At 41.1% G+C, this 22826-nt stretch overlaps 1 protein-coding gene across 1 annotated transcript in view; it reads left to right on the top strand.

The window, feature by feature from the left end:
* The first annotated feature begins 4088 nt into the window (after window positions 1-4088).
* The window catches only part of ST8SIA4 (ST8 alpha-N-acetyl-neuraminide alpha-2,8-sialyltransferase 4), a 63849-nt gene continuing 45111 nt past the window's right edge, over window positions 4089-22826 (top strand). The window contains exons 1-3 of the mRNA XM_013193415.3: window positions 4089-4587; window positions 9068-9199; window positions 19088-19345. Coding sequence (XP_013048869.1) covers window positions 4475-4587; window positions 9068-9199; window positions 19088-19345 — 503 coding nt within the window. The 5' untranslated portion in view covers window positions 4089-4474. The remainder of the gene's footprint in view (window positions 4588-9067; window positions 9200-19087; window positions 19346-22826) is intronic.

Below are 22826 nucleotides of genomic sequence, written 5' to 3'. Positions count from 1 at the left end.
AGAAGCGGGAAACAAAGGAAAGAAACTAAAAACACCTTCCCCCCATCCACCCTCTTCCAAATCCTTCCCCCAAGCGGCACAGGGGAATGGGGGAACAAGGCTTGCAGTCAGTCCCTAATGCTTCACCTCCGCCGCTCCCTCACGGTCACTCTCTGCCCCTGCTCCACGTGGGGTCCCTCCCACGGGATGCCATCCTTCCCGAACTGAGCCTGCGGGGGCTGCCCACAGGCAGCAGCTCTTCAAGAACTGCTCCCACATGGCTCTGTACCACGGGGTCCATCCATCCCCCAGGAGCAAACTGCTCCAGCACGGGTCCCCCACAGGTGGGCGGCAGCTCCCCCCAGACCCCCTGCTCCTGTGTGGGCTCCTCTCCACGGGCTGCAGCTCCGGCCTGGGGCCTGCTCCTGCAGGGGCTCTCCATGGGCCGCAGCCTCCTCCAGACCATGTCTACCTGCTCCACCAGGGGCTCCTCCACGGGGGGGCTGCAGCGTGGAGATCTGCTCCATGTGGGATCTGTGGGCTGCAGGGGGACAGCCTGCTCCACCAGGGGCCTCTCCCTGCACAGGCCGCAGGGAAACTTGTGCTGCATGCCTGTAGCCCCTCCTGCCTTCCTTCTCCACTGACCTGGGTGTCTGCAAGGCTGGGTCTCACTTCTCTCACTTCCCAGCTACTGTTGTGCAGCAGTTTTTGTTTGTTTGTTTGTTTGTTTCCCTTTCTTAAATCTGCTTCCACAGGTGCACAAACAACATTGCTTATTGGCTCGGCTCTAGGCAGCGACGGGTCCCTGTTGGAACTGGCTGCAACTGGCCCTTATCTAACATGGGGCAGCTTCTGGATTCTTCTCACAGAGGCCACCCCTGCAGCTTCCCAGTACCAAAGCCTTGCCACATAAACCCAATACACTTTTCCACCCAGCATTCCAGGATGAGATCCCTGTTCAGAAAACTGGCCTTCTGCCCCATTTGCTTGACTTCTTACACAATGGAATTGCCTGCTCCTGTGCTCTTAAAAGATGGCTCTTAGAAAGTGATCAGCATTTACAGACCCCAATACACTTAGGGGGCCTTACTAGTTTCTTGAGCAAGCTACAGTCTGTTCTGCCAAAACCTAGCAGCTCTGTTGACAATTTTCTCATACAGTCAAAGACTTTAAACTCGACAGTTCCATGATCACTGTGGCCAAGACAGCCACCAATCATGAATTCAACTATGTTTACAACCAACCAACTATGTTTACAAACAGAGCAAGGAGGGCATCCTTCCTTGTCATCTCCCTTACCACTTGTATCAAAAAGTTATTCAGCATACTTACAGAACTCATTATTAAAGTGTGCTTTGGGAAGGACTGATGGAAGTTCTCATCAATAAATATCTGGAGGGAGGGTGTCAAGAGGATGGAACCAGATTCTTTTCAGTTGCGTCAAGTGAGAGGACAAGAGGCAACAGGCACAAACTGAAGCACAGGAGGTTCCAGCTGAATATGAGGGGGCATTTCTTTACTGTGAGGGTGACATAGCAGTGGAACAGGTTGCCAATAGAGGCTGTGAAGTCTCCTTCTCTGGAGATATTCAAAACCTGCCTGGATGCCATCCCACGCAATGTGTTCCAGGCGATCCTGGTCAGTAGGGGGGTTGGACTAGATGATCTTCAGAGGTCCCTTCTAACCCCAACCATTCTGTTATTCTGTGAAAGTTTTTTTCTCAGTATCTATTCTCACTAAAGTGTAAACAGATTGATTTACCTTTTAATAAGTGAATAAAAGTTTTGTATACTTGATGGTTCAGGGCTTATAGCCAGAATATTAGATAGGTTCCTCAGGAGTGCTGGGAGGATCACATACTCTTGATGGTATTTAAAACCACATATAAATAAGTAAATAAATAAATAAATAAAACATATAACAACAACAACAACAAAGAACAGGAGAACACACCAAAACCACAATAAAAAAACAGTCCACTTTCCTGGGTGAGACTGTTGTAGCTCCCTGGATGTACAGTCAGTCTGCAGTCAACCTTTTTGACCTCTTCAGATGGTGGAGGTGGGTTTTAGGAAGACTGGTTGCAAGCAGGTGAAGCACAGACAGAGAAGTGCACTGCTGATCAGAGATTTTCCTCATGGCACCCACCCCCATTAGTTCTAAAGCCTCTTGGATGCAAATAGGTAAACCTTTCTGTGGGATGAAGATCAGCCCGTATCAGGGGAGCTGGGTCTTAACCTTAAGTGGGCAGAAAGTGCAGCTGAAGGTGTGGAAGCAGAAGGCACATTACTTTCTGAATATGCACATGGCCTGGCACAAAACCAAGAATGGCTGTGGCTAATGGTAATATTGTAAGCTGCTATTGGTGGCAAATTGAGTAAAACCACCATTGAAGATGGGAGAATGTGGGATCCTCTGTATGCATTGTGGTATCTGTTGCTGATGAGCCTATCTAACTACAAAAACAATGCAAAAATAATGTAAAGTATGAAAAAGAGTATTACAGGTGTTCAACAGGGCTGACAGGACTGATGTAACCCTAACTTTCATGCGTAACAAATGATACGGTTTTTGCAACTGTGTCAAGATAGGATTTTGCATTGAATCAATTTGTTTTTCTAGAAGAAATTGTCTAATGCAAATCATACCAAGAGAAATTTGAAGTTCACAGCACTAAAAGATAGAAAGGGTTTTTCTCCTTTTGCTGCTGACGCTATTGAGGTCACTTTCTGAGACTAGGTTATCAGAGCTGCAGCAGAGAAGAGCACAGAAAACAGAGCTTCATCTGGCTTGTGTGAAAGGAAATTGCAAAGTTTCCTTTCCACTGAAGCTGAATTAAAACTTTCCTACTAAAGAAAATTGATTTTTAAGGCATCAAAACTACTAGCAGCCCTGACATTCTCAAGGACTTCTCAAAACCTTTCTTCACTTTAAATGTCTGTGAGTGAATATTCTCTTGGGTAAGAAAAATCCCTACTAATCTCCAAATTTGCCTGCATCTTGCTGTGAAATATCTGATCCTAAACAGTTCTGGAGACAGCATATCAGACTAAATAGACACAAGGAAGGTTCTGTCATCCCACACGTGGGTAGCTCCCTTAAGTTAAGAGAAGGGTCACACTAGATTTGTCACAAAACCTTCCTGGATCCCCGTGGGAGAAGAGTGATGTTGGTATTGAAGCTTGCTCCGTAAATGCAGACTTAAGGGCTGTAGGCAGATCCCTGTCACACCGAATAAGGATGGTGCAGGACAGCCCAGTCACTTTGAAAAGGGCGAAATGATACTGAGAAAAGTGGATACAGCTCACGATTTCTCTTTCATGTTGCATTATGCATTTTAAAGTGCGCTTTTTTTTTTTTTTTTTTTTTTTTTTTTTTTTTTTTGAGGAGGTGACTTTCAGGGAAATCGTCCCAGCAGAAGTTGGCAAGTCACGACAATGTGTACGATGGATGAAAAGGGTCGCCGGGTCGCGGGGGGCCAGGCTCCGGGACGAGCCTCCACGGGCGCTGCCGCTCGCCTCCCGTCGCCTCCTGCCCCTGCCGCAGTCTGCTCCGGTGCTGCGAGGCTAGGAAAAACCTCCCGCGTGCATCGGGGGAGAGGGGTAAAAAGAGGGAAAAAAAAAAAGAAACCCACAGCAAACCAGCAGCAGAACACAAAACCCCCATCCTCAGGAGAAAAGGAAGCGTGCAGTTTCTTTGCGATTGCATCGCGGGCGGCGGCGGCGTTGTGCGGAAACTTTCCGAAACACATCGGCGGACGGGGTGCAACGCGCTCCAGGGCGGAAAGTCGCCCCCTCCCCAAATACAGGGGAGCTACGGGGGGGGGGGGGGGGTGGCGGGCAGCCGGCCCGGTCCCGAGGGGTGTTCCCCGTGAGCCGAGACCCCCCCAGGTCCCCACCCCGCGGCGGCATCTCCGGGAGCCGGGGTCCAGGGTCTGAGTCTGGGGTCTGGGGTCCTGGGTGTGGGCTCTGAGGTGTAGGATCCATGGTGTGAGTGCCCCCCGGCTGTATCCCGCCGGCGGCGCTGGGTGCCCGCCTCCGTGCGGCGCCCATTGGCCGCGCTCCGCCCGCCGCCACCGCCCCGCCGCGGGGAGGGAGGCGCCAGCGTCGCCCCCGGGCAGCCGCCGCGATCGTAGCGGGGCCGCAGCGGAGCAGGAGCCGAGCGAGGAGGAGGAGCAGCGGAGAGCGGAGCGGCGGCACACGGACTTGTCCCCACCGGGCCGAGGGGAGCGAGCCGCCGCCTGCCAGCCCGGCTGGCGGGCAAGGGAGGGAAGGGGGAAAGAAAAGATAAACTAAACGCCAAACAACCCCTGGCGTCTGATCCCGCCTGCTTTTTGTCTCTTTTTTTAAAAAAAAAAAAATCTTTTTTTTAATTTTTCTGAAAAAAAAAAATATTACAGTCTTTTTGTCAAATTGTGCCGCGCGTGGAGTTGTTTTCCGCACACCCCTGACAAACAAAGGAAAAAGGGGGAGGGGGACCGCGCTTCGCAGAAGACATGCGTTCAGTCAGGAAGAGGTGGACTGTGTGCACCATAAGTCTCCTCCTCATCTTCTACAAGACGAAAGAAATAGCGCGGACCGAGGAGCGCCAGGAGACACCGCTCGCCGGGTAAATGCGGTCCCCGAGGGGCGGCGGGGCGGTGTCGCTGCCTCGGGTCCTCCCCCGGCGCCCCCCGGCCGCCCCCCCGCAGCCTCGCGGTGCTGCCGCCGCTAGGCCGGGGGCGAGGTGGCCGGGGGGCGGCCCGGAGGATGCTCACCTGGCCGCGGCTGCTCCCCGAGGGCCGGGAGGGGAGGTGGTGGTGGTGGTGGTGGGGGCCGGGGGGCTGCGGCCGCCGGGTCCCGTTTGCAGCCCCTTGGAGCCCTCCCGAGGCGAGCGCCTCCCTCCCTGAAGTTTGCCTGGGAGCCGCGCGTAACTTCGGCGCTCCTGGGGGCATCCCCTCGGCTCCTGGGACCCCCGACTGGAAGCCCCGCGCCCACGCCGAGACCCTCGGTTTTGTCCGTCCCCACCCCCTCCCCCCGCCCCGCCTCCTGCTCGTCTTCGGCTGAAAAGGCAAAAAGTCCCTTGCCGTTTTCTGTTTGCACCTCAGCTTTCTGTTTCTTTGTTCCTCATCGCGTCTGCGTACGTGCATGTTTACTCCCTTTTCTCCCAACTTACAGCTATCCTGTGAAGAAGTTGGATTTTCAGCCAAGGGTGTTTCTTCTTTGGGAGATGTGGTTTTTTTTTTGTTTTCGTAGAAAGGATGCATAAATTCTGTGGCGGCATAGTGAAACTGGCAAAGGCGGGGAGGGGTCTCACGCTTTGCATTTGCTTGTGCAAATGTGCTGCGGGGAGATGCATTCACCGCGGGTTTTTGTCCTTTGGCGTAAGCCCTTGCCTTAATTTGAGGAGGAGGAATAAAGAGGTTGTAAATGCCCAGGAGAAGAAGCTGGGACAACCCCAGCCTCCTTATCCCCACCCCCCCACCACCGCTTTGCCACCACGGCCCTCAGAAATAAAAGCAGAAGGTGTGTCCGTCTTCCCTGCTCCTTGTGCAGGCACAGCGGTGTGGGAGGGGGGCGTGGGCACAGCTGGACCCATCTGGGGGACAATGGCCCAGTGCCTCCCAGAGCAGCGGGTTGGTTGTGCCTCTCTGTGTGTACAATTATTGATGTGGTGCTTGCTTCCCTTGGTGTTAAAGGTTTTCATAACTTGCTGGTAACTTTCCCTGTTCTTCAGCTTGGGTGGAAGCCCAGTTTCTTCTGCGGTACTGTGGTATCCACATACTTGCAAGATGTACAAACGTGTAAAATGTTTGGTTTGTAGGTGCACAAAAATACGTGAGAGAATGTATCTGTGAGAGAGAATCAGCATTAACCCATGTTTCTTAGTACCTACTCCTTCATGTCAAACTAGAGGTAGTTGCTAAAATGATTCAGAAATTAGTCACTAAGTAGAATCCATACATATTTGCATAAAAAGACCCCTACATCTTATGCTACATTTAATTTGATGTGATTTAAAAGGTACTAAAGAGAGCTGCTGCCTTAATATTAAAGAAAATAGGTGTATTTAGTCATAGGTATGTATGTGTTTAACAGCACTTTAAGATAGAGCCGTAATGTACTTGTGCCCAGACATTTAGCGTTATGCCTACTTTGGTAAGACTTGTGCAGAACGGGGCTGCTCGCTTTGGCTGAGGATGTTGCAGTATGGTCTCTTTTCCCAGCCCATTGTCCCATCCCTTACCATTAGGAGGCAGAAAACTAACGGCAAGTGTACTGCTACCATCTGCCACCGCTGTCAATGTTATGCTTGCCTTTCTCCCGAAGGAAGGGCTCACTGGAATGCTTGGTTATTTTTGACTGGCCACATGGGAAAACAATGAGATATTTTCCATGGGATGTTTTACTTCCAGAAGTACCAGTAGCACAGAACTCTGAAGGCTCAAGGTGTCCCATTTTTGGGTTATTCGTGACACCGCAGGTAAATTCCAGGTGTTCTAAAATGTATTGTGTGATTCCTGAGTATACAGTGATACACCTTAAATCAGCAGTGTTTTCACAGAAAAAATTGCAAGGACAATAATTGCAAGAGCGTGCCATTCTTCAACTAGTCAGTAATGCCCTTTTAAAGGTTACACAAGTAATGAAACGCATTATATGGAAGCAGCGTTTTTTAAACCATGTTAACTTATTCTGATACGGAATAAGCTTTTAAAACTTTAAATCAGTTATTTATATTTAATGAGCTGTATTCAGGAGAAGAGAGGGTCTTATTGTATTGGTCTGATTGATCACCAAAGCAAGGTAATTCAAAGTCAGGGTTGACACTGTCTGCCAGAAGTTGCCATCATTCTACAGCAGTTGTTTCATTAAGATTCACCAGAGAGGATTTGCCGTGATTCTGGAAGACAAAAAGAATCCCAAATTTATTGTACAACTTTTTATATAGTGAAGAATTTTCTGGAGTAAATTGAGCTTTTTATGCATTAGTCTATTTAATATTATTTTAATTGAAAATTAAATGAAACTACTAATAAGTAAAAAGGAGGAAAGCATGTTAGTGAACATGTTTGTATTCATACTAAAACTTTAACACAAAGTGCCTAGGACCTTATTTTGGCTCATGAGAACATAATTCAACATTGTGTTACTGTACCATACATGTATAGCTCGCTGCACATGTTATTGTGAGTACAGAAAACAACCACATTTCAGATGCTGTGGTACTTCAGGTGTTGTCTAAGTAATTTATTGTTACGTTGTGTCACCTACATCTCTGTTAAAGTGTCTACTGGATAAGGTTTAAGGCAGCATAAACAGGAGACATCTCTGAAATACTTCCAGACCGTGCACTTTACCAGGATGTATTTTGGTAATTTTTCTCTAGGTGTAAACATTTTATCTTACTGCAGGAAAATATATCCACAGCCATTATGGAAAATTTTAATGAACAGAAAAATAAAGGATAGCAACAACAACAACAATAATAATACTACTTACATTCTGATTATTGAATTTAGAGCATTCAGCATCATTCTCCCATCCATTAAGTTAGTGTGATTAGGAAATTTACATACACATTTTGTACGTACAGAATTGCTTATAGTGGTAGTTTTTTCGGTAGGTGGCACTCTTACCTATGAGTCAGCGCAGTGTCAGTGCTGCAGCTTGTTGGCATAGTGGGGATGAGGGAGGGAGAGTACTGCAAGTGATGCTGGGCTGTTTTTGATGAAGTGTAAAATACTGGTTTATTAGTTACAGGGGCTTTTGCAGTCATAGTTTTTACAAACGACCACCTGTTACAAGTTTTGCCAAGTTAGCTTAATTAATGTCCCACTGAAGGATAGTTCAGGTTTGGTCTGCTATATAATTTGCTAAATACTAATACTTAGTACAGATATGTGCTGTAGTAATGTAGCTGCAGCTCCCATTAAGGCCCAGGATCCAATTGGTTTATGAACTTAAGGCCACATGAAAACAGCAATTCCATAGATGACTTACAGTCTCATGTCTTTTATCTTACATTTTATTATTGAATGGTTGGTGGTCAGAAGTTCTATTTGCAAGCAAAGTGAAGTTTTTATTATTGATGGTATTTGAGACACTGCTTATTTAACAGATAAAGAGATTTCTGTATATTATTGAGATACATAGTCCTTCTCAAATACAAGACATTGTACATGGTAGAATGTTACATCTAGTGTATTTGATATATTTATATACAAAACATTTTATATAACTATACATAATAGCTGTTTTTGAACTCAGCTAAATGTTGCCTAAATGGAAACAGTGTGGAAGATAATGAAAATATATGGAGATAAAAAGAAATTTTACAACTTATGTCGTGTGGTGTTTTAGAGTCTCTGTTACATCCCTGTGACCCTGTTGCTGAATATCTTGTAACTGGTAACATTTTTGCTACTCCATCAGATGTTCAGTGGTCATCAGCCGCAGCTTGCTACATTTTTTATTTTTTAAAGTAACTAGCAAAATTTACGAGTATAATGAGATTGGTGAAGAGTAGATTAAGACAATTGAGGTTGTTTGGGTATGTGCATTCAAAAGTTTCATGGCATCATAGGATAATTTTGTGGGTTTTATGTCATTAAACTCCAGAATCCCATGCATTAAAGTCTGTTAGTATCAACAGAAGGGAAAGGGAGACTACTTGGCAATTGTTGTATATAACACGACCGATTGCTGGGGGAAGGATTGAAAGTTAACACTTAATTCTTAGTTTAACACTGGAAATTTGGAATGCAGAAGTGCAGAATCTGCCCTGCATACATGCTGAAATTCAGTCCAGTTTCACAATTTGGAGCTTATGCATTGTTTTTGTTTTTTTTTTTCTTCAGGTCTGTTTTTTTACAAATAAAATCATATTAAAGCTCTTAAATTGCATATACAAATATTAGTTAAAGATGTCCCATAGATTTCTTGTAGGTACAGCTTATTTGCTCTAGCAAGCAGAATATGCAAGAAGGGGAGATAATTGCTTCTTTTTGTTGTGCATAAATGAAAATATCACTGGTGGTTGTGAAGTAACTTACTTAAAACCAAAGTTAATCTTAATGTAACTGTGTTTTATCTGTATTGCATTGCAGAGATGGTGAGCTGAGTTTGAGCAGATCAATGATCAATAGCTCTGATAAGATAATCCGAAAGGGTGGCTCTGCTATCTTCCAGCATTCTGTAGAAGGTTGGAAAATCAATTCTTCTTTGGTACTGGAGATAAGGTAAGTTTTTTAAATAACACACAGCTCATTTTGTATTACTGTTGCCTATAATTTGTGTGGTCTAGAAAACAGTCATTTGATTTACTGTTGGAGGTGGATGTTTTATAACTGTACTTACTTAGGGTGCAATGTTAAATGCAACTAGATGACAGTGGACTCCAAAGTAAAGTCATCCTTTAGACGAGTGAATAAAATGTTTTCATCTGGCTGCGTCAGTCAGACCTTGAGGGCAGTGTCTACATTACGTGTGCTGTGTAGAACTCTTTTGCAGTTAGTGGTGAGAAACTGGCACTTTTAGGACGTGATTTTCTCTCATTCTAAAGGCCTAAAATAGGGCAGATGGGAGTGGTCTGAAAGTACCTATTTTTCTTCCCTGGAGGAGAGCTTAGGTAGATGACTTAGATGTAGGAGTCAAGAGCTCGGACATCAGGTGCTGTGAATTCAGCCCCATGTGCAGCTGGTCTAAGTCACAAGGTCAGACACTGGCAACACCAACATCTCATGCACTTTTCTTTTTCTTGGAGTCAAAGAGGCGAGAAAGAGCCTTTGGCTTATGCTGAGGGTAGGAACACAGCAGAAGAATTAGAGTGGTAGTTCTGATGCGTCATAATAGAGTGGGTCTATCCATGTTGGGGCCTGAGGGGAGAGAAAACAGAAGCCTCCTAGTGTTGTCATCATACCTTCCTTGTCTTGATCAGTAAGGTGGCCAGTGGGAGAAGTGTGTGGGGCAGGGGTCAGCAGTGTGAAGGGCTAGGAGTGAGATGTGATAGAAAAGAGGCATTTTTAGTTCCAATTGGTTAGCAGAGTAGACTTGATTTTTGGAATATTAAGATGCTGAATAGGAATTTGATCTAATTAAGAAGTAGTTTCTGTCTTTTCTCTTTCTACTTTTTTTTTTTTTTTTAATTAATGACATCTTAGCCAAACCCTTAAGCAGGCAGTGTTTCCATTTACAAAAGCAGGGCTTCTCTGAATGAAGAACTTGAAGTTTTTGTTTTTTTTATGACTACCATTTATGTTCTAATTCTAAAACAGGTAGAACATATGGTTAGCACAGAAATTACTAATGTGCAAAGGGGTAGTAAAAAGAGCAAGTGGAATACTTGTCACCCCATTCTGAAAGTCTTGTGCTATGATGGAAGAAGTGCATCCCCACTGTGACAGCAGAGGAACAGCGTCAGGTATGAAAAAAGTAAGGTGAATAGGCACTGAATTTTGCTCCTCTTGGTACTCTGGAGCCTGTAGCTGTGCCTCAGCTGTCTGTCAAGAGCTCCGTGGTGCCCTGTGGTGTCTATCCCCTGGACTACGGGACCCTTGGACACCCCACTGCTTCCCAGGCACTTGGGGTTCCTACTGGTGGGGTTCCTGGCAGTCACCCTAAAATGCAGCTGAAGTGCACTCCCAGGCCTCAGGAGTTTTTCCCAAGAACGTCTGGTTGGTGTAACCTGTATTGGTCATGACGTAACGGTTAAGTTCTGTTCCAAAGGTAGCCTGGGAAAGATATGCACATTTCATATACCAATAACAATATTTAAAAATTATATGCATGTAACTGACAGTTTAAGTCGGAGAAATAGAGAGAACTTCAGAAGAACACTGTTGAAGTTTCAAATCATATGTTATAGTTTTGACAATTAGAGGAAAATAGCACACTGGTTTACTTTTGAAGTAAACTGATCTGGAATCCACTGAGAGACTGTAAGTAGAAACAGGTAATAATTCTTCTCAGTCATTCCTTTTTTCTTTTTTTTTTTTTTTTAAAGTATCTTATTTCAGAACCATTTAAAACAAATACACCTTGCTGCTCAAGGCAAACAAACAAGTAAAAATAATACAACAGATTATGGATTAACATTAAGAGAGAAAATGAAGCTTTGGTTATGCTCATTTTTCACCTGTTTTGGAAGCAAAATATATTACTCAGACAAAGGGGCAAAACAGTGGAGAGCAACTTAGATTTTATTTTATTTTATTTTTATTTTTTTAAGCCTGTACCTACATGAATATCATCTCAGTCTACCAAAAACATGAGTTTCAAAATCAATACTTTTTTCCTTCCTGTTGGAGGGTGGGAAAATTCTTTTGTTTTATAAATAATTAATGTATTGTGAAGAAGCCTATGATGTGATTACATGGTGTTTTTAAAAAATGGTACAGTGAAGGACGCTTTTTGTCTCAGTAGTTCAGAGAAGAAAAACATATATCCTGAACATTGGTTTAAGCAGCAAAGGTCCCATCAGTTTAAAGACTTTCTCTGTAACAAGAGAGCATAAAGCTTTAGTTATTTAGAGACGCTGCTAGTCTCATTTTGAGATGAAATAATGATCATCATTAATGGGGCAGAGAGCCTGTGTTTCCACTGAGCCAGTAAAAGATTTTAGATTAATGTGAGTTAGGGACAAAATTTGGAATACAGTATATGAATGGAATCAGGGCTACCAACCAGTCCTGTTTTCTTTGCTAACTTATGTAGCATATTCAGTTATGGTATTCATCTGTGAGGGAGGGAACTTCTGGTGTGATTTCACTTGAGGAACCCCTTCCTTGTGAAATATGTTCCATTCTAGATGCTGACTAAACAATGTTCATTCTTCTTTCACTTTAACAGGAGATTTGCTATATACCTTTCTTCCCTGTCTCAGCAGTGAGAAACATCTTAGCTGTAAATATTTTTATACTTACAGGCCTATCAGAACTAACTTCAAATGTAGCTAGCAATCTCCTAGAGTGCTCTCACGGTTCAGCTAACTGTTCTGCCCTCCCAAGTACGTTGCGTGCACTGTGTAGACCATGAAGATGATTCACATTCTATTATAGCAACTGTTAATGTGAGCAGTGATAGTCTTGTGGTGTGAGGTTCACCTCAGCAAGTAATGGTAGGAGAGAAACTTTTTTTTTTAAAAAAAAGCTAGCATCTTTTGAATAACGTACAAAGAGTTATCACTTCTTAGCAGTGGAGACATAATTTGTGAAACTGTTAGTATGTAACCTAAAGACATTTCATAAAACTTGTAATCATCCGTAGATTGCAGCCACTTTATGTCTTATATCAGCTTGACACCCACAACAACTATTTTAAAACATGGAAAATATTTGTTAGTGAGTTTTGCTTTGTGCAAGGACCGTTCCTTAATGGTATGTCTGGACATAGTTGTCTGCTAGCGGGAATGTTAGACTGTTATTATTCTGTGGTGTTTTCCCTGTTGACCATGGGCTCTGTTTTTTGCTCAGGTTAGTGACCAGTTTCTGTCAACAGCAAAGATCCTATGAATTCTTGTCCAGGTCAGACGCAGTGAGAGTCAGTGAGTGAAAAAGCTTCTTTTATCACCTACGGGAGCATGACAAGGCTCCCCTGAGTTTCTAATGCCTCAGGATGTTTCTGGGACTTTGCAGCCAGAAGAGACTGGGGAGTGTAGCAGCTGTTTTGGGAAGGCAGCAGCCCATTTTTGGAGATGCTAACCAAGCATTAGAAGAAAATGCTAGGCTTTCTGTGATTGAGATGGGAATGGTGGGTATCATTAATTACTAGAGACTGTAGCAAAGTTGCTGCTTTGCCAGTCATGATTGCTCTAGTGGGAGAGTGATTTTTCCACCTGATGTTACCTTCTGACTGCTGACAACCTTTTTGAAAAATAATTAGTAATTCCTGTGCCTATGGGAAAAAGACTGCTTGCTCTGCCTCCTTTCCGTCAGAATGATTTCAGGCATGTCGAAGAGAGAGAACCCACCTTCTGCAAGATTTTGTGTCTTAAGTCCTTCCTACTTTCTGTAGCAATGTGAAGGTTTTCCTTTTACAGAAATTGGGAAATTTCTGTGGCATTAGGGGTTGTGCTTTCAAAGGGGAGAGATGTGTCTGAGACTGTAAGAATCCACCTCAGGAAGCCTACCAAACAGGACTGATGCTAGCACATCTGTGAGCTTTGTGAACTGAACTACAGTTTGAGGTTTCAGTGCTCAACTTTCTTCCACTTATTTTTGATTAAATGTGGGAATATGTTTGTGTTGGAAGGAACAGATAGATATTTTGAATTGCAGGAAAGCAAAATGAAAAACCGATGCTTAGGGTGTATTCATTGCTTTGCAATGTGAGAGAGAGCTCGATGAGTGGAAATTTCCTGTCAGAAATGTGTGAGAACTTGTAAGATGCAAACAGTGTAACTTAAAAAAAAAAAAAAGCAAACAAACAAAAAACACAAGAAAATGCACATGTGACTTCCCCTTTAGAAGGGTTTTGATTATTATCATTGTTTATCTTTCAAGTGAATAGGAAACAGCAATGATAAGTTGCTGAAGTGCAAGCAGTAAAGACTGAACTGGCAATGGAGCAGTGAAATTGCTTGAAGCATTTGGATGAACATTTTAGGGCCAGCTGTGCTGTTTCCTTCAGATCCTCTGCATCTCTAAGATGTGCAAACTGGGGCTTTCCAGTCTGGTTTAGTCACAATAAACCTTAAAGTTTTTTCCTCCTCAGTTTCTTACGTCAACTGAAAATTCAGTGTTTTCTGTCAGTTGGGATGGTTAACTCCATCGACTCCTTTCTTCTGACTACAGCTCCCTTTGACTCATTAAAAGCTGACATATGGCTGGTCTTCATATGGTAAGCAGCAGTAGTGTCATGCTGTGTTTAAGAGACCACTTTTCTTTTCGCTGGAAATCACTGAAGATTTGTAGCTTGATTAGTACATGCTTCAGCTACAGAAGTGACCTTTCTGGTCAAGGGAGAGCCTGGGTACCCTAAAGGGCATGAGGAACTGAGATGGAGTCAGACAGCAACTGCCCATAATACAGCACTTCTGGTGGTGTGGTCCTCCAGGGGCTGGTGATTGCCAAGAACATTTCCCTGGTTACTTGCAGTTATGCATGTTTTTTAACAAACCCAAACCTTTGAAAATTTTCAAAGTTAAATGGAAGGAAAAGTCTGCAGTGACTTCAGTGGGACATGGGAATGTCCTGAGGATTTTGTATGTTTTCTTGTACCAAAATAAATAAATAAATAAAATAAAATGAAATCAAAAGAACCCAAAAAATCTAAAACTTGAAAAGCCTAGGTTCAGTTTAAGAGAGATATGAAATCAGCACTTTAACAGACTGTTTAGCTACTATCAAAATGATCAAAACAATATTTAGAAACTGAAATAATTATTTATGGTTAGTTGCCTTATAAAGCAAATAAAATCATTTGGATATATGTAATTTGTTTAGTTAGCATGTGAAAAATCTTCCATGCAGTTGCATGAAGAGCATATTCAAGAATCAGAGCTGCACTGTTAAAGCTGGTTAAAACTCCTAACTGTTCTTAGTTTGTTAGGGGACTCATTGTGATCAGTATGCATTGAGAGAGCATAAAAAGGATGTACGGGAGAGGAAAGATAATTAATCAAACTGAACTATTCATTTTTTCCTTTTACAAATACAGTTTGGCTTTATGTATCCGTTTCATTTTCAGTGCTGAAGGCAAGCAGAGAGTTGGAGAGCACTGCTCCTTTGGGACAGGATTATTTTTAGTGTTCTTGAATAAAAACAACAAAACAAGAAAGAACTCTGCGGTAACACAAAGCCACAGCCTGCCCTTGTAGATTGCTCCAGCTCCTGTTTGCCTCCTGAGGCGACAGGGGGTCTGCGAGTGCTCCTAAGTATGTTCTGGCCAAGGAGGCTTGTGTAATTCTCTTTAGCCTAACTGAAAGGGAGTTCTAAGAAAACGTGTTCAAGGGAAGCAGCGTTTCATTGGAAAAAAAGTATATTTTACTTAGGTCATAGTTCTCGGTGATATCAATGGCTGAGAGTCACCTTCTGCCCTCCATCTGGGGAATGTGAAGCAACATCAGGACTTGCAAGGGTTAGAGTAGAATCTTTGGAAAACCAAGTTGTTTAAAAGGCCTGAGTAAATCAGTTGGAGAAAGCCTGCAGGACAGCAATGAGAAGGGTCAAAGACCTAAAACAAATACCTGTCCTTGAAAAGAAGTGGTTTTTTTTTGTTGTTGTTTTGTTTTGTTTTGTTTTTTAAGTTAGGTGGCTTCCAAGCCTCAGTTAAATGAAGGCTGTTACCAATAGTAATGAGAAATCATCTGTCATGTACAAAGTGAAAGGAAAAAGAACAGCTGCAGTTGTTGCAAGAAAGCACTAGGAATATTGTGCTCCGATAAGGATAGGGAAGCTGTGAAATAGGTACCATGGAGAGTTTGCTGAGTCTCCACCACTGGAGAGGCTGTTAGGAATATGTTAGGTAAACATGGGCCGGCCTGATGTTGATAAATGTGTATCTTCAGCAGGGCAGGGTGTGGACTAGGTAGTTGTTAGTTCTACTCTGTTTCCATAATGTGGTGGGTAGTGAGCTAGCCTGGCTTCCTGGATGCTGAGGTTGCTGGTCAGGGGCTTCCCCAAATGGCTGGAGCTCCTGGCCAGACAAGCCCTAGTGCTCCAGCATCAAGGCATTCCGGAACTGCCTTGTACAGAAGGAAGGATTTTCCCAGGAAAAGTGGAGACAGAGTTGTGGCCTATTCTGGCTTGTACTGAGAGGTTGTATGTCATTGCTCTTGAAAACTGCTAGGAAATTTATTTGCAATCCTAGAAGCTAAATGTTTCAGTGATTCTTTTTTTTTTTTCCTTTTTCTGTTAACCACGCAGTTTGGAGGCAAATGAACGTGAGGCAGCCATTGCCTCGTGTAGTTCAAAGAATACAAAATCAAACTAGAAAAATGCATGTAGGTAGAATAATATCACCACTTTGACCCAGAATAATACACTTTATATTGTTTGGAAAGCTATTTGATGAAAATGCTGTTAACATGTACTTTATTGGATAACCAGGAGTTGTATTCGGTATTTAAATATTATGAACATCTGGTTTTGGTCATGAAAGAAAAATCCCAGGCCAACCACAGGTTGTGACACTATGTTTCTGTGAGTCATGTAAACATGTTGCAAACAGCTGCTGGGCTCCAGATAAGCATGAGCCACATCTGCCTCACTTGCCCACAAAGGGCTCAGGCCATGCCCCAAGTATTGTTTTATTCATCAAAATAAAACTTCAAGGCTACCTCGGATAAAACAGTTTCTTTACACATTCTAGCTTAAGGTTGCAGAGACTCCATCTATTTAACACTTTTTCTTCAAGGTTCACTAAAAATCATGCTGTTTTTTTCCTTTCTCTAATTGAGCTTGCTTTTGAATTTTATGCGCAGCAGGATGTAAATTAGCACTTATTTTGAGTTATTTTGTTATATCCATTTAATCAGAATAACCTTGTTGTGCTATTTTCAGGGCTCTGTGCCCTGGAACAGAATAGATGTTTAAACATGTTTTTATTATTAACCATAAGAAAGACTGATTGAAACACCCATGTATGTTTCATACTTTTACGTTTTATTATATCTCTTAGTTTATTTTTTTCTCTCAACATTTATGTGAAAACGGGAAGTACTGCTATCTCCATGGTACAGATGAGTCAGTAGCACAGAGGAACTTAAAAACAATAACACGAACATCTGCATTTATAATCATATTTCTTTTAGTATTAAAAGATACTTGGATACAACCAGGTAATTACAAATTTTAATGCTAGCATTGTTACACATCTCTTAGTGACACTGTTTCTTATGTACACTATAAAATCTGTGCACTCAATTGAATGTGCTAATGACAACTTCAGGTTAAAAATATAGGAGACGATACTGAGATTCAGTGACTTTTGCCCACCTCAAAATCTTACTGAAAAAGAAATTCATTAGACATTTTGGAAATTGCAGCCCTGTTTAATGAGTGCTAATTAATAATTCTAATCACTTACAATACTCTTAGATCGGGCAAGTCATTCTTTCTTACTTTTTTTTTTTCATTTTGTAGTCATTTCTATATCTGTTGCAGAGTACCCACAAAATGAACTTATCAAACCCATGGGGATTTTAAGTCCATTACACTTACAGGCTGAAATGAAGTCGTTATATTGCTTTACAGAATACCTTGCCTGGCCTTTTACACTGTTTGCTAAAAGTTTTTGGTACTCGCGATTTTAATATTCTCCACCCTTCTCCATTATTCTGAGTCCCTTGTATGCTTCAGTGAAATCTGTCTTTGCTCTGATGCTGCTTCATTCATACATGACAGCTGTAAAAGACAGCTCAGGCCATTTTTTTTTCCCCCTTGTCCTCATGTAGGAAGTGAGAGGAAACACTTAAAAAAATATATTTTTATCGTGTTTCACTTCCCCTGTGGCTTTTAAGGTCAATTCCAGAGTGAGTGCTTTGTGGAACTGCAAGGGTTAGACTTACTCTTCCCTCTTAAGGCAGTGACACAAGAGCTGGCTGGTGGGCATGGTGTGTACCTATAGTTCATCCCTTTTCACGTGAGATTATTTCCCCTTTGTCTCTCAGTGGGTGTTGCAACTGCTGGAGTGGCATCTCTAGTTATCTTTTCCTGTTTTGATCTGCTCTAAGGAAGTTCTGCTCTAAAAATTGATTACGTAAAAATAGCATTGTGTTACTCAACAGATTTTCTATTCTAAATCCCATTTTACCTGCTGACAGCAGGGGAAAGTGTAAAGTTACTGCTCTTTTTCTTGTCTTGCTAGTGTTGCAGAGACAAAAATTTCTATTTGTATTAACACATGGTGATACCCTGCCTGAGTTCAACATGACCTGTCTGTTCCATATGTGTAGTGGACTTAAGTGTGCGCTTAAGATAGGTGTGATGCTCATGCCTGCTCACAAACGTTCATGCTTTGCAGAGCAGAGGTGGGCACAAGTGCATCAGGCTGTGCTCATTTGCAATCCTGAGCTAACAGTGGCTCCTGCAGCTCTGGCCTGGGGTCTTTCACAGAATTTTATCCTAGGGATAGACAGGTACTGCAGCCTGCAGGAGACTGCCAGTGCAGGTATCAGTCTGTAAGTAGCTGCAGTCATTAAGAGAGTCTTTTTGAACTGGTGTACTTAAAGTGCTTCAGCTTTTACCACCCCATAAGCAGGTACAAATTACCAGGATTTAACTTCCTCAGCTGACATTTAAGTATGCAAACTTCACCTGTTTGCTGTGCACTGGGACTATACAAATGCTTAATTATAGTGCCACTTGATCTCTGGTAGCTTGTTAAACCCTGTTATCTTGATCATGTGTGTATGAACCCTGTTAATAGTTTAAACATTTAATGGCAGAGAAGCAAGCTAGAGGATCAAGCTAAACTGATTTAAAGCAATGATTGAGTTCCCAAGAAGTGTTTCTGTGAGTTCAGGTAACAGCGTGACTAGACGTTGAGCTGCAGTAGTTTAATTTGCAGCGTGTTTTTAAGCTGATTTTGCTTAAATCAGTGTAAAAGACAGTAGGTGTTCTTACTTCCAGTTAATTAGAATAACTCTGGCTGAACTTCAGTTAATTAGTAGTAAGTTTATGTTAAACTCAGTGTGTTGCTCTTATGGTGTAATAATGAACTATAAGAAAGCAGGGCCATTACTGAACCAAGCAGATTTGAGAGACATGAGATTACAGTGAAACATTTATTTCCAAAATCATAAATACATCATATTTTTAACTGTCATGTTTCTATGAAAACAAACTGCTGTAGTCTTTTTGGAAATAGGTGAATATTCCAAAGGTTTGTAAAACATTAAAATAGTATATACTGCCTAATTTTTAAAGTCATCTTCCCTTGGTCTCCCAGTGCTTTCATCTCTATGGAGGGATTGAAATTTTTCACTGCAGTATTTACACATGATGTTGTAACCAAGATTTTAATTCTGGAACAACTTTTCTCTAACTCCATTCTAGAATATGGGATGTGACCTTAGTCTGTCTGATGCTACCTTCTGCATTGTGTTATATGCTCTGTACAGTCTTTGTTATTATTAGATTAACAGTGAATTCTGGGTCTTACCTGTGCATTTTTTTTTGTCAACCCAGAAAGAGTATACTTCGATTCTTGGATGCTGAAAGAGATGTCTCAGTGGTCAAAAGCAGCTTCAAGCCAGGAGATGTAATCCATTATGTACTGGACAGACGTCGCACCCTAAATATTTCTCAGAATTTGCACAGCCTTCTCCCTGAGGTTTCCCCAATGAAGAATCGCCGATTTAAAACCTGTGCAGTTGTTGGAAATTCTGGCATCCTTCTGGACAGTGGGTGTGGAAAAGAGATTGATAGCCATGACTTTGTAATAAGGTGAGTTTTCTTCAGCTTTTGATGATGCAACCTGCTCTGTTTCTTGGTCAAAATCTGGGAGAAATGCTTTAACTTCAGATACACATTATCTGAAAGTACTCAGAAATTAATGTGAAACTGCATCCTTCACTGTGGGATTCCCCAAATTTGAATATATTCCTGTATTTTTTACAGAAGGATTATTTTTACAGTGAAAGTAAAACAAGAGGCACACTTGGCTAGAGGAGAGAGATTCATGCTACTTATTTTTGCTGCTTGATTTTTATTACAAACAAAATAATCATTCTTATGGAAGCCATGGTGAAATAAATGCAAAATGTTCTCTTTATCAAAAAAAATATATATATTTCTTAGCTAATTGAGATGGTTTAGTAAATTACTACATTACCACTGTGCATCATTGGGTAAAATTTCAGTGTTATGTATTGATGCTGACCAGACGGCTGCCATTAAGGTAACTGGAAGCCACACGTGTAAGTTTTTTTATGTTGCTCTAGAAATAAGTTTGGGCAAAAAATGTAGATATGCTTCACTTTTTGTTCATTCATCTGTGAAGTTTGGACAATGGAATACCAGTGGACTTCACATGTAAATAAGAAATGAATAGGAGTAACTGGTTTCAGTTAGAGGAGGTTAGGCAAAAGATAGGTCCCCTTGATTTTAGAGCAAAAGTTTCCATTGGTTTGCTATGAGAAGGGTGGAAGGGCAGTATTAGAATACAATATGGAAAAGTAACCTGTGATAACAACTTCTTCTCACAAGAAGGAAAGATGGTAGCAAAAAAAATAATAAATATATATATATATATATATCTCAAAAGGATATGGAAAAGAAAAATTAAAGATTTTTCACTACTTAAATCAAAATAGGTTATTCACTTGAAAGTTGTATTTGATTTGAAAAGTATACTAGCAAATGGCCACTGAAACAATAGCAAGCCACTCTTTCATTTTTTAAATTTTTTTTTTGCTTGTACCAGAACTGGTCTTTCAAATTAGCACCATTATTGCAGAAGGAATCCACAAATATATACTACATTTTTGAATAGCTTTTACCCTATGGCATGGTTATGTACTTTCTTATAGGTTAAATGTAATTCATTTAACAGAACTTCAGAGAAGTTAACACACTTGATTTTGTAGAGGAAAATTTCTTTGAGAAGGCAAACTCAGGAATGCCATTCAGAAAGTATCAATTCAGTATCAATTCAAGGATGTTCTTTTACCTAAATCAAGAGTTAAATTTCATTGAAGTTAGATGCATATTCTTCCCCATGTTTAACTAGACATGAAGCTAGGTGGTGATATCTTGGGAGACTTTAATTAATTTAAACCATATGGTGTAAAGGTAAGATTCTCTAAGATCTGTGTATGAATAACGAAACTTAATAGGAACATCAGAAAGTTACAGCTGCAGGTCACGGTTTTAGACTTGAAAGATAAAGCATTTGGTGTGTGAGTAGGTAAAGCAATCAGTATAAGAAGTAGTGAGTCTTGAGGATAATAGCACATCTTTGATACTGCAGTCTGTAGACAGTTTTAATACAGTTAAGGTTTTGGATTTACAGATAATACTTTGAACATCACAAAGTTCATCAATCCGCCATGGTTAATCTATATAATAATTTATGTATATTTGGGTGGTATATGACAACTGTTCAAAGTAAATAGCAAGAAATGTATTTGTATTCCAACTTGAAGGGAAAGGCAAAGCATCCTTCAAAGTTATAGTTTCCTGTATTCCTCTTCTGTTCAAAAAAAAAAATTGTATGCTTCATATGAAACCAAATGATCTAATAGTACCAGTGCCCTTCATAACCATTTACCTTTGGCTGTTAGGATTCTGGTATTAAATTGTAGCATGGCACACAGTTGCTCTTTTTGCTTTCAGCTAATTTTTCTAGAATTAAAATGCAGTTATTCTACTCACCACTTGACATTGTTCTGAAAAACAGTTAGTGTACATATACAGAAAATCATGAGTGCAGCCAGGTGTGTAGAACAATAAACAACCTTTATATAGAACCTCATGATGCTGACTACATTATGCCTAAGTGCGATGAAAAGTATGCTATGCTATTTTGCTTAAAAATATAGTCCAGATGATTTTGATAGTATTTTATGTTCTTCTCTAATGAAATCTGAAACAGAAGTACATGTGTTTGAGAGAGAGTTTCTTCTTAGAACAGGAGCTCTAATGCTAGATCCAACGTGAATAATCCCATTGATTTCATGATTAAAATGATGTTGAAGGTCTGTGATATTGAAAAGGACATGGTAGACATCCAGCAGTAGTTGCATTAAGGTACAATAAACCCCAATATCCTAAATTTTAACGTTTCTATAAAGATGATATGAAGAAGTTAGTAATAAATAATCAAGACAGAGAATATATTCTTTTCCAAGAGTAAAGAAGGTAGTCAGTACGTAGCGTTTTGCCAGATGCTATCAGGCTTAAATTAGTGTCTTGAAAGTCATCCAAAGTGCTAATAACTGGCCATCTTTCTTTGAGACATTCCAACTTTCTGTTTAACAATGCTTCTCAAAGAACAGTGATCCAACAAAGACACAAGATAATTAGAATACTTCAAGAAGAAGATTTAAAAATAGACATCTAAACTAGAGGCAAATAATAAGCATGCTTGCAATCCAACATTTGACAAGTAAAACAATGCAAGTCTTCTTTAGATATCTCTGAAAGTGCATAAATAAGTCATTTTTGCAAGTGAGGTAATATCTTGCCAACATAAGCAGATTTGCTATATTTACTAAAGATTTTAAAGTGGCCTTTTTTTAGTCACTTGGTCACATAGCGTTTTATTTTGTTCTCATGGCATCAGAAATCAAGAGTCTAGGGACATGTCTTCTGACAGGATAAAATGGATTAGTTCCACAAGTTTAGTAAAGCCATGCTTGTTTTGACAGTAGAAAATGTGAACCATCAAGTTAAAATAGGAAACAGACTCTTTGCTGTAAAAAAATAAATAAATAAATAAAAAATAAAAAAAAGGCGATGACTATAAACTTTCCTGTTTCTCATAACTATTTCCTTTTACTGTTTTTTTTTTTGATTTTGATACATGTTGATACTATACCCAGAAAAAGTTCTGAAGCATTCTAAAATCTGACTCCATAAAGTAAATTAGAATGAAAATATAAGATAATTAACCTGACTACACTCAAAATGTATGAATGACACCGTTCTTTTGCAGCAGCTGTTTTTCACATGGTGTTGTTTTCAGCTGCTTCTTGTTTCAGCAGCTTCTTCTTTAGCTGTTTGGTCAAATATATAGTGCTCATTCTATCTGAGATTTAAATGAGATAAGACTTACTCTCCCATCATCTCCACTTTCTAGTGCCGGAACTCTCAAGCCAGGGCTCTGCCATCTGTGTTACCTATTACAGAACGGATGAGCGTATAGTAAGTGATGAGAGTAACAGATGTCTAACAGATGAGAGTATAGTAAGTGGTACATTTTGAA

The sequence above is a fragment of the Anser cygnoides genome, chromosome Z (genome assembly GCF_040182565.1).
Source record: "Anser cygnoides isolate HZ-2024a breed goose chromosome Z, Taihu_goose_T2T_genome, whole genome shotgun sequence".
In the NCBI taxonomy this organism is placed as follows: domain Eukaryota; kingdom Metazoa; phylum Chordata; class Aves; order Anseriformes; family Anatidae; genus Anser; species Anser cygnoides.
This window is presented reverse-complemented; position numbering and strand designations above follow the sequence as displayed.